Raw genomic sequence first — 11051 nt, forward strand, 5'->3', positions numbered from 1 at the left:
AGACATCAGCTGATATGGGAGTCGGGGATGATAAGTGATGTATTATTGTCATGGTGATGATCCGTTGCAATGGGACTCATACACAGCATGTGATGAAAGTATGGATGCACAATAATGCAAATAAGAAAAAAGTATGACATTGTTGATCTACCGCATGCGACCAACTACATTTAGCAATTTTGCATTTAAACCGACATCAGAGTGGTAAGGGGTGGTCACAGCTGTCTGAAGAAGGTTGTAGATGTAAGGATGATGGTGGAAAGTGGTACCAAAGCAACTTGTGTGACCTCAAGGCAATTGTAGGCACATTGCAGTATACATGTTTGTTTGCACTCTTGTATTTTGCTACAAATTTTGTACACCCATAACCTTGAGACAGCAAGCGGGTCGCTTGCATATCGCATGTTGAGCTTTTGAAGAAGGATGCTGCCACTTGCCCTGATTTGGCCGATTAAGGAAATTCGAGATGCGAATACCCAACAATGTGCTCCTTGGCTTATGCCGATAACACGAGATCTTCATGGCTTTGCACGTCTTGCATTTTCATTTCCATCCACTAAAGTCTGGAGTACGTACATGGTTGCATTACGCGGGAACTTGGTCTTTCTTTCTCCGATTTGGCAAAACGTGTGTGTGATGTATGATGGGCTTTGCTAACAGGGTTCCACAATCAATGTTGCAACGTAAGCTATTATATCAAAATTATACTCAATTGATTTTGTGTGCTCGTGTTTATTGAAGATGTTGGACGTAAGGTGAATACACAACAGCAAATTCTTGCTTGCCGATGCTACACCACAATGATTAATGCATCCAAGAACAAAAACACCCCGGGTTGTAGTATGCATTGGTGTTCACGTGTTCACGAAGAATGATTATTCAAGGTTGCATTGATACATTCAATAGCAGTCAAATGAGCTTGCGGATGACCCACAATCTAGCAAGGACTCGCCTGAAGGATACGTGTGCAATGCGAGCATCAAGCTCGGAAGATGACCCCGATGATACCCACCTTGCAACGAGCAATTTAAAGGTATCATTGATGAGATGACCTTCTTTGTCACGTGTAAATAGGATGTGTTGCTACCACTTGCTGGTATCAAGACCCCAAAAAGGCCCAAGATTAAGATACGTTAAAGAGCTTTTATTGTGTCATTTGTAAACGAATGTACCACTATTAGAATAAAGCTGCCAAACTGCTAATGAGGATGTTGAGGAAGCTGTTTTTGGCCACACTCGGGAGGTTAGAGAACGTTTGTAGGTGACAAAAGTACGTCGATCAACGTGTGCATTATGCATTATAATCCGCAAAGTGTACTAAGCTACCTACAAAAGGCGATGGATTGTAATCTCCATCAGCTTCTGGATGATTTCAACCGAAGCATCATTGTGCACCTCTTTTCTTTGCCACGCCTAAATTGCGCTCCGCTCTCAATCTGTTACACACGGGGCATGTTTGTATTGACCATTGTTGCTGTCACTGCTGATACGTAAACATCACACCATTCCGATGCATGAGCGACATTTGGCAAGGCACATACAAGGACGACCTTTCTCTCTTTGTTGTATTCATTATGCATGTACCCATTATTCTATGGAGAACTTGCAGATGGGCTAAATGCAATGAGGATATACAATATGCAGGGTATTGAGCATGAGGAGCAATCATCATCATCGCTGAGGTGAAGAAATGAGAAGCAGCAGCTTTGCATAGTGTGCATTGTTTCTTGTGCTACTAAGACCTATTTTCCGCTATGCTCAGCGATGGGAGATAACCATGATGATATAATTTGCAGCTTCCGCATGTAACTGCGCGCCAAGCAGACACCGAAGTATTGGATGGAGGTAATTCAAAAGGGGAAAGGGACCCTAAAAGAAAATGGAAATTAGCATTATTAGCTCCATTTGGATATGTGAGCAGGCACATTTCTGGTGGGCTGTGTCTCATATGCAAGATGCACAGGCAAGGGACACAAGGTGAGTTGTATTATTCTTTGTGTCGGGTGACAGCTACAGCTAGGGCGGATAGGCGGGATAAAAATGTGAATGGATGAGGAGTATTGGACAAGTGTGGGTGTGGCAAGTTTCAAACTTGGGGTATTTAGTGTGGATGCCATAAGCAGGTGATGGGTTTCTCCGAGTTTAAGCGAGGGGTAAGAAGCAGATCTTTTCCTCGTGCTGTGAGCGTGTGCGTGATGTGTTAGTGAGTGGTGACACAAACACGGGAGGTTGCACTACCGGATAAAGTTCATCCTGCTGATGCAGTGGATCATATGATTGGTGCATGTACTTCATCTCAGCGTATTCAAGATGCTCCTCCTTTGGAATCCATCAAGCCGGGTTCTCAGGCGGAGAAATACAACCACACAAGATACCTCTTTTTGACACCAAAGCCCATTGTGTGCTAGTTGCCCCAATCAAAAGCTTGTAAATTGAACCCACACTGGTGGTCTGTCACATGCAGCGCCGTCGTGTTATGTCACACATGACATGAAAACTTTTCTGTCTTGCAATAATAGCGCACAACAACCCAAAGACTACATTACGCATACAGAATGTGACACAAATGACAAAACTCACAGCATCCAACACACATCTTTCCAGAAAACAAACAAACAAACTCCTCTCAACAGAGGCTGTTTATGCAGGCAACAAGTTCAAGGAGCATCACTTGCATTACTTTTTTTGAAGACCTATGGCACTCATCATCTCCTGCTTTTTGGCAATAAAGTCATTTCTTGTTCTTTATCCAAACAACCCGCAGTGCATGCATCTATGTATGTGGGTGGGTGTGCATATGTTGATTGGTTGGTTTGAATTTTATCAATAGCTGTCTTTGGATGTATTTGGGGCACTAAGCGATAAGTTAGGATAATGGGATTATCGATGACGAACGATGATGGGTCCGTCAGCCGCCGCTGGCTGACAAATGAGTCGGCGTGAAAAAAAGAGGAAGTTTTCGTTGAAACCAAACAACGAATATGTGTGTGTGTGTGTGTGTGCGTGTGTGGTGTGCGATCAGGCCCCTGTCCAAAAGTGGTCTTGCCATAAAAATTTTTCCAACCATGCATCCCAATTAGGGTGAACGCCGATCAGCTGCCCTGAGGAAAAAAAAAAAGAACCGCGGTCGCCGGTTTTGGTGTGGCCCTTTTGTTATCCCGGTGTGTCACTTCTTGCCGTTCCGTACTCGCTCCCCTTTCGAAAAAAAGAAACCCGTATTTTTCGTGTGGCGCTCACGAATCGACGTGGAACCCTCTACTTCGACGCTTCTCTCCCCCAACTATTAATTCACCCCCCAAATCCTTCATCTCAGTCGACCCAACTAGTATATAAACACCCGTCATTTGGCATGACAGCACCCTACAATCAATCATATATCATTCATCCCATTTTCTTTTTACTTTTTTTTCATTTATACATACTTCTTGCATATCCATCATGGCAGCCGAAGGCCTTCTTTTACTCCAACCCTTTGAATACGAGAAGTCAAATACCTCTTCCGCAGCAGCAGCAGCAGCACAAGCCGATAACGACACACATACTTTAACACAGCCACCACCTTTGGTGTTCACCGAAAATGAATGGGATGATTCACCCGTGTTGTCACCCACCTCTGAATCAAACATTGATTTGTTTGCTGATCTCGATTTGGTTGAGGTATCATTCCCACCACCACCTCCTCCAACTCCCGATACTATCGCATCCATCCCATCCGAAAAGCCATTTGTCGACGAAAGTGTCACTGCTGATCTACTTGGCATGTTGCTACAAGCCTATCAACCCCCTATGCAGCAACAACAACAGCATCAAGAACAGCAGCACCCTGCTCCTGTGGCCACCGTGTAAAAAATGATTCGTTGATTTTCTTTGTTTTCATTGTCTTGTGAAAGTTCATGTCTATACCCACTTTCCACATGCTCCTTTGTTCTCCCTCAGCTCTCTCTTTACATAGCATCATCTCTCACCCTACCTTGCATCTTTGTGTACATATATCACACACACACAATACAGAAAAGTAATATTCATTCTCTTGGAGAATGACAGTTCTCTCTTTGTTTTCATCTCCAAATCAAAAATGTTTGTCCGTTTTTAATTTATGCAGCTGCAAAAACAAATACATGTGAGATCCCTTTGTTCATTCGACACAAAGAAGCCACATGGATAAGAGCATCCTTGTTGTATTTGATCTTTTTCCCTTGCGTTTGCCCTGAGTGTGGTTGAATTCATCATGCAGAAACTAATCTTTGTTTCTCATTTACGTAATCAGACCATCATTGGTGTTTCACAAGGAATGACAAGTCCATTCATTATAAAGCGTCATTGTATTAAGCATAGATAAAGGGTAACTCATATAAGGTAACAATAAAGCGTGCTTGTGTGCAACTACAACTTGCTGGTCTTGTTTCTTGAAAAGAAAATGTGCCATACAGAGCTACATACGTTGGCAACGGTCTTGATTTTGGCACTCGCTGCAGCTGGCATACCACCCACCATTACGGTCATGACCTGCATCTTGTCATCATCATAGGGAGGATATCGCACCTTCATCATGCCTTCCATGGCAGTCGATCGTACCATAGTGGCACGCTCATGAGTAAAGGTCTCAAAAGACTTGTCGCCATGATACGCACCCATACCACTAGGGCCCACACCACCAAATGGAAGCGAAGTTTCTTGCTATTTAACATGTTAGATGATACATCAATCTTGTTGTGCCATAGCTTTCTTTACCAGATGCATCAATGTATCGTTGACAAGGATACCACCCGAGTTAGTCTTGTTCATAACTGCATGAGAGAGAAAAAGAGTTAAATGACATGTTACCATGTGCCCCGTTGCCATAGCGAAATAAACGTCATACTTTGATTGGTTTCAGCACGCTTGCTTGAAAAGATGTAAAGTGACAGTGGTTTGTCCCTACAAGATAAACGATCAATACATGCGCCTCGTCACGATAAAGTAAATGCGTACTTTGAGTTGATGACAGCAATCGCTTCGTCCACATCCTTGACAGGGACAATAGGTAAGATAGGACCTAGCATAAACAACAGGGGCAAAATTAATATTCTCTTCGATCCACCTGTGTGACATACACCAAAGGTGCTGCATTGGATTGTGTATGTGTGTTACCAAAAAGTTCCTCCTGCATAAGAACCGCGTCATTTGGGGCCACAGGGCACACAAGGGTTGGTGCAATATAGAGCTGTTCACGATCCACTTGACCTCCGATAACCACCTTGGATCCTTCAGTAATATTATCAAGGAGATGCTTGAGCCGGTCAAATTGACGTGTGTTGATGATGCGTCCATAGGAATCAGAGTCACACGCCTTGTCACCAAAGAACTCGTCAAGCACCTTGCGTGCGATTTTGATAAAGTCATCCACCTTGTTTTCAGGCAAGAGCACGTAATCAGGTGCGATACATGTTTGACCACAATTGAAAAACTTGCCCCACAGGATACGACGTACACTGGTTTCGAGATCGGCTGAAGGCGTAATCACCACAGGTCTGCGTAACAATTGTTGTCAGTATTCAAACTCAATAAACGTGGTCATGGCATGATGAATGAATGAATGATGTACTTACGACTTTCCACCAAGTTCCAAGGTTACGGGGGTAAGGTTCTTGGAAGCTGCTGCCATGACAATACGACCCACGTTGCCGTTGCCTGTATAGAAAATATGGTCCAACTTTTGCTCTACAAGATGAGATGGTATAGAGTTTCACAAATATAAGTATAAAGGTCTGTGTACGTGGAATGAGACAAGACACTTTACCCAACAAAGCAGTAGTTTCAGGAACGGCACCATTTACCACGACATAGGCTCGCCTATCGAGGTAATCGGGCAGGCGTCGTGCGATGTAAGCCGCAGTATTCTCAGCGATCTCCGAAGGCTGGATACATAGATGGGTTGATGTGAGTATCATCGTCATCCCAAAAAGGTCAATTAAAGCTTACCTTGAGGATGACACAATTTCCAGCAGCAATGGCCCCCACAACAGGCATTAATAGTAAACGTACCTACATTCCCCACATTTTAGTTTCACTCATGCTCCATCATTCGGGTACCAACATAATAGGAGGGTAGTGTTCTCCTTTGAATACGTACTGGATAATTCCATGCACCTTTGTGGAACCATAATGATAAAAAACATGAGACATTGAATCAGGACACAGCATAACATAGTAACACCACCATGCATTGTAACTTGCACCACGATGCAACCTACCAATAACTAGTGTAACGCCTTTGGGCTCTTTGCGCACAAATGTTTTGTCAGCAGCATTGATCTTGTATCGTTTGCGAGTTGCCTTTGGCTTGGAAAGTCGATTTAGGTTCTAAAAGGGTCAAACATAAGAAACATGTATTATAGCGTCATTACATACATACATACATACCTTGACCATATACTTGCATTCATCGCTCACGGCCAAAATTTCACCAATAGCAGCCTCGAGCTTGTGCTTGTGCAGGTCATCGTAAATGACTTTTTGCAGCTCCTCAATGTTCTCCTCAATGAAACGACACATGTTTTGCAGTTGCTGTTTACGATACGCGAGGTCCTTCGTGAGACCTGATTGTAGGTTGTTGGTTAGCTCATCATACGTATTCATGAAAAGGATGTAACAATAATAAACGTATGCATACCAGATTCAAACTGCTCATGAAGACTTTGCACGATGGAAGGGATATCTTTAACGGGCGTGTATTCGAGCATGACTCTTGTGTGAAAAAGAAAGAGAAGGAAGAAAAAGCACAGCACAAGCAGCGAGTGCCCCATAGCCTATTTTGAAGTTGAGAATGAATTCGTGTAACGTTATGCCGCTCGTGCGTCGATCTCTGTGTACGTTACTTTTTCAGCATGATGCATATGTTGGTTGGCACCAGAGGTAGTCATCCACAACAGCTGCATGTACGTTCAATGATGAGATTGATCAAAGGCGTCTCGCCAATCGCTGGCTCTGTTCATATAAATACGCATGATGATGATGATGTTGAATGATGCTTGTCGCTAGTCGCAATGGTGGAAGTGGTGGTGGTGGTAGTTGATCCCACGAGAATGGATGAGTCCATAAGCAAACGATTCGGCAATGCTGCATGCTGGCAGTTGGTATGTTGGCTTTAAGCTCGAAAAGCATGTATCCCATTTCTTTGTTCAAGATGCATGTGCTGCTGCTGTAGTGTCGTCATTGCTGCATAATAGCATGCCGTCTTCTCCTTCATGTCACCACCACCCGTTGATTGCAGGTAATTCATTGTCCGAGCAAGGTGTTCTATGCATAGTAAACAAGTCGCAAGGTGGTCTTTTAGGCTTTGTTGTCAAATTTTGGTACTCTCATAACACTTACTTCATTGTGAAAACTGCCCCCAGCGACTCATTGTGCCTCAAATACATGCAGCGACAAGCCGGATACCATACGTAGGTGCATACCCGAATAATCCTACGTACCAAAAGGCTAAAAGTTAGCAACTTGGTGGTAGAGCACAACATCATTTCCATACTTGTCAAGTTTCGGCCTTTGGTAAGACGATTAGGGGTTGACACATCTTCTTTGACACATAGATAGCCAATGGGATAATGACGGTGCCAAAGTTCCATGCCATTCATTGTTGCCTTTGCCACTCCATGTTCGATGATACACTTGTCTTGAAGCCTAGTTGTTGTTCGGTCCAAAGAGGTACGATCCATTCGACATCCCACATTTGATGAAAGCAGGAGGTTTACTGATCGACTAATCCAAAGCTGATATGTCATACCCAAGTAGCGTTGATGAATCAGACGTTGTGTGGATCAAGAAAGGAGCTGTCCTTGTGATGCTCCATATCAACCTTCCAAGCGAAGCCTCGCACTTCCATAGCCGTCATCGCCCACCGATCAGGTAGCTGCTGATAGCTGATTGCTGATCGTAGTGCCACACGCCATGTTCTTCACCTTCTGGTCGGCCACAACTTGGTCATTGAATACTCAAATGCGCTATTCGATTGCGTGGAGATGTTGAACGCGAGATGCAAGAAGCTGCTGAATGTGAGTGAGCGATGCATGTTTTTTGATCCGTTTCAGCCAAAGGCACTCCGCCTCCATTTCCTCTTTCATTTACCACATCTTACACATAGCAATGATCATTAGAAACTAATAAAGGAGCTTCATTTGATTGCTGAAATAAGTTGTCAAAAAGGGATTAGACATCAAGTAATTAAGGCTGAATGATGTAGTAAATTACCTACACAAGGTCAATAGACAACCTGCTTATCGCTAATAAACACGTTCGTATTCACGTCCATGAAGCGGCAATCATGGTCTAACTCCTTTAATATGAGATTTAAGCATACGAGATGGCAACATTGATGGTCATTTGTAAATCAAAATTGTGATCCTTTATTCTTTGGATTGCTAAGCTATACAGAGTTGTTGAATGAATGATTGTATCAAATACAGAGATGAAATCCCATAGACGTTGTTTAAGCGGGAGGAGCACCAGCACCAGCACCGGCACCGGCACCGGCACCAGAGGCACCATCAGTGGAACCAGCACCAGAGGCACCACCAATGGAACCAGCACCTGAAGCACCATCAGTGGAACCAGCACCAGTAGCACCACCGGTAGAACCAGCACCAGAGGCATCACCACCAGTGGAACCAGCACCAGAGGCACCATCGGGAGAAGCAGCACCTGAAGAAGTGCCATCAGTGGAACCAGCACCAGAAGCAGCACCACCTGTTGGAGCAGCACCAGGGGCTGCACTTGAAGATTCAGAAGCTGATGAACCATGTTTATTGCCCTTCTTCTTGTTGCACTTGTGATGCTTTCCCTTCTTTTGGCCATCACTAGGAGCACCAGAAGGTGCACCAGAAGGTGCTGAAGCAGCAGCAGAGGGAGCACCAGATTGATCAAGTGGGTCTTGTGGATCACGGCGTTGGGGTTGTTGAAGTTGTTGAGGTGTAGGTGTAGCAGCTTGACCAGCAGCTGATTGAGAGACACCTTGATTCTTCACATCACCGCTAGGAGTAGCAGCAGCGTTTCCACCAGCAGGAGCAGCTGAGCAAATACCAGCGACAGCAAACAAGGCAACAGTGATGAACTTGACAGAGACCATTTTGCTTGAATAGATTCAGTGGATTGGGATCAGAGGAAGAGAAGAGATATACAACAAAGAGAGATTGGATATGTTGATGTAGAATCCAAAGACCATCCCATTGATACGGGTTTATATACCTTTACGACGACACGTCTTGGCACGTCAACAAACAACTAGATTCACAAATCACTCTTTAGCAGCGAGTAATAAGTCCAGACAACATGTCGCACTATTCCTATAGCGTGTTTGAAGTATATGCCATCATGGACACAAGATCAGACACGAGCGGCTATTTTGAGTAAATATGCCCTTTTCGAACCAAGAATTAGAACCAAATGTGAAAGTGCAAATTAATTCAACATGCTTATTACTACTAGTATCATACACACCATGATTACCCTTTCAACAATTTACAGGCTGCCATCATCATTTCACCTTGAGGGCTCCCAGGATCTAGACATTGCACTTAATACATGCAATGGATGGCTGTGGCAGTTTCCATGTCCGATCCTTGTTGATTGCTGTTAGCCAATTGACTATGCCATTTACGGATATCTTGCCAATCAATGCTGTTAATCCTCTCGATTCTTATGCAGATTGGATACCATGGATTTTGGTGTGGTCTTGGCAAGTAGCGTGAGTGAATTACATTTGTATTCGATACATGTTCTCGACCACTATTATGGTGTGGATGGTGATGGTGATGACATGCAAAGTACCTTATGGGTGTTGGGGTTTGAAGGAAACATGGGTAGTAGTAGTAGTAATCTCATCACGCTGATTTGGGATCGACGTCAATAAACAAACAATGTCGATCCGCATATGTAAGGTCAATCTTCATAATGCCAATTATATGGATATTAACATGATACGGGGCACCTGATGATGGCGACAAACCATGATGATGATGTAGCCAAAGGTAAAATCATACTATGTGGGGAGCTGTCGGATTGATTCCGCACACGCCAAGAAACCACTATTATTATCCTTTGCATGTGCATATAGCTTTATCACAGCAACAACAACAACAATCCGATAGCGATGCTAAAAGACTTGGCAGTAAATACTCATTGTGGGGAAATGAGATCTCTTGCTAAACAAAAATCTTCATATGGTGAACAAGCCTTGGCATGTTTTCAATCATCATTCATTCGAAAATGGGATCACCATAACACTATAACGTCATCGTGCGTTCATCCATTGTGACCTTTGGTGCCCTTTTGAAGATTATAGCACAATGCATTATATATTTAGCAGCAGCCCAACACAACGCTCAAGTGCATGACCAAAATCGATGCCCCATCCCTGAATGACTTAGAGAATCGCATTTTATTTTTAGTGTCTTTCAGGGTGTCGGCTTCTTGCATCATCATTACTGCTTCTACTGCTGTTGGTGCTGCTAGTAACCACGATGGATGGCATTATTAGCAGCAATCATGGTATGTCAATGATTAAGTTTATCGCGAGGGGATTATAGCATGCATGTTGCCATGGATACAAATACCCAGTGATGGATAGATAGAACTATAATCCAATCGTTATTGCTTGTGATGTGCAAGAAGCTCGAAACCAGCGATCGGGGAATAAATGGCTGCCAATGAGGTTTGATAGACGTCGTGTAAAGCGACATGCTTCCTAAGACTCAAATTGTTCTTCATAACAGGCACGTGATTGATTGAATATCTTATAGGCGATGTAGAGATAGCTTATGCGATTATGAGAAGTACAACAAGGTCAACAAGTATAGATAGATGCGGCATTTTATCTTTGCATGGTAAGAGATGACTGTATGACATTGTGCGACAAACGCCACAAATGCTTTGAGAGGTTTTATAGAGGCAAAAGATGATATATCAAAGTGGGTGATGATTTACAAACAAGTAATACTATATAGGTGGGGGTGATGATGACGATGATGGTCTGTGCATTCTTTGGATCGATAAAGGTGATATACATTGAATGTGGAGAC

At 43.5% G+C, this 11051-nt stretch overlaps 3 protein-coding genes across 3 annotated transcripts; 1 reads left to right on the forward strand and 2 right to left on the reverse strand.

The window, feature by feature from the left end:
* Positions 1–3438: 3438 nt before the first annotated feature.
* O0I10_006602 (uncharacterized protein) lies at positions 3439–3846 on the forward strand (the record flags this gene model as incomplete). Its single annotated transcript, XM_058486629.1, has 1 exon — positions 3439–3846. The coding sequence occupies one exon, from the start codon at positions 3439–3441 to the stop codon at positions 3844–3846; it is 408 nt and encodes a 135-aa protein (XP_058342700.1).
* Positions 3847–4383: 537 nt separating this feature from the next.
* Positions 4384–6722, reverse strand: O0I10_006603 (uncharacterized protein; the record flags this gene model as incomplete). Its single annotated transcript, XM_058486630.1, has 12 exons — positions 4384–4677; positions 4732–4787; positions 4862–4917; positions 4972–5035; positions 5131–5510; positions 5589–5700; positions 5780–5897; positions 5962–6024; positions 6113–6129; positions 6234–6342; positions 6403–6578; positions 6653–6722. 12 exons carry the CDS (start codon positions 6720–6722, stop codon positions 4384–4386), a joined length of 1515 nt encoding a protein of 504 aa, XP_058342701.1.
* A 1742-nt stretch (positions 6723–8464) lies between these two features.
* O0I10_006604 (uncharacterized protein) lies at positions 8465–9100 on the reverse strand (the record flags this gene model as incomplete). The annotated part of the gene is made up of 1 exon (XM_058486631.1): positions 8465–9100. The coding sequence occupies one exon, from the start codon at positions 9098–9100 to the stop codon at positions 8465–8467; it is 636 nt and encodes a 211-aa protein (XP_058342702.1).
* Positions 9101–11051: the final 1951 nt, after the last annotated feature.

This window comes from Lichtheimia ornata (genome assembly GCF_029851405.1).
Source record: "Lichtheimia ornata isolate CBS 291.66 chromosome Unknown scaffold00029, whole genome shotgun sequence".
In the NCBI taxonomy this organism is placed as follows: Eukaryota; Fungi; Mucoromycota; class Mucoromycetes; order Mucorales; family Lichtheimiaceae; genus Lichtheimia; species Lichtheimia ornata.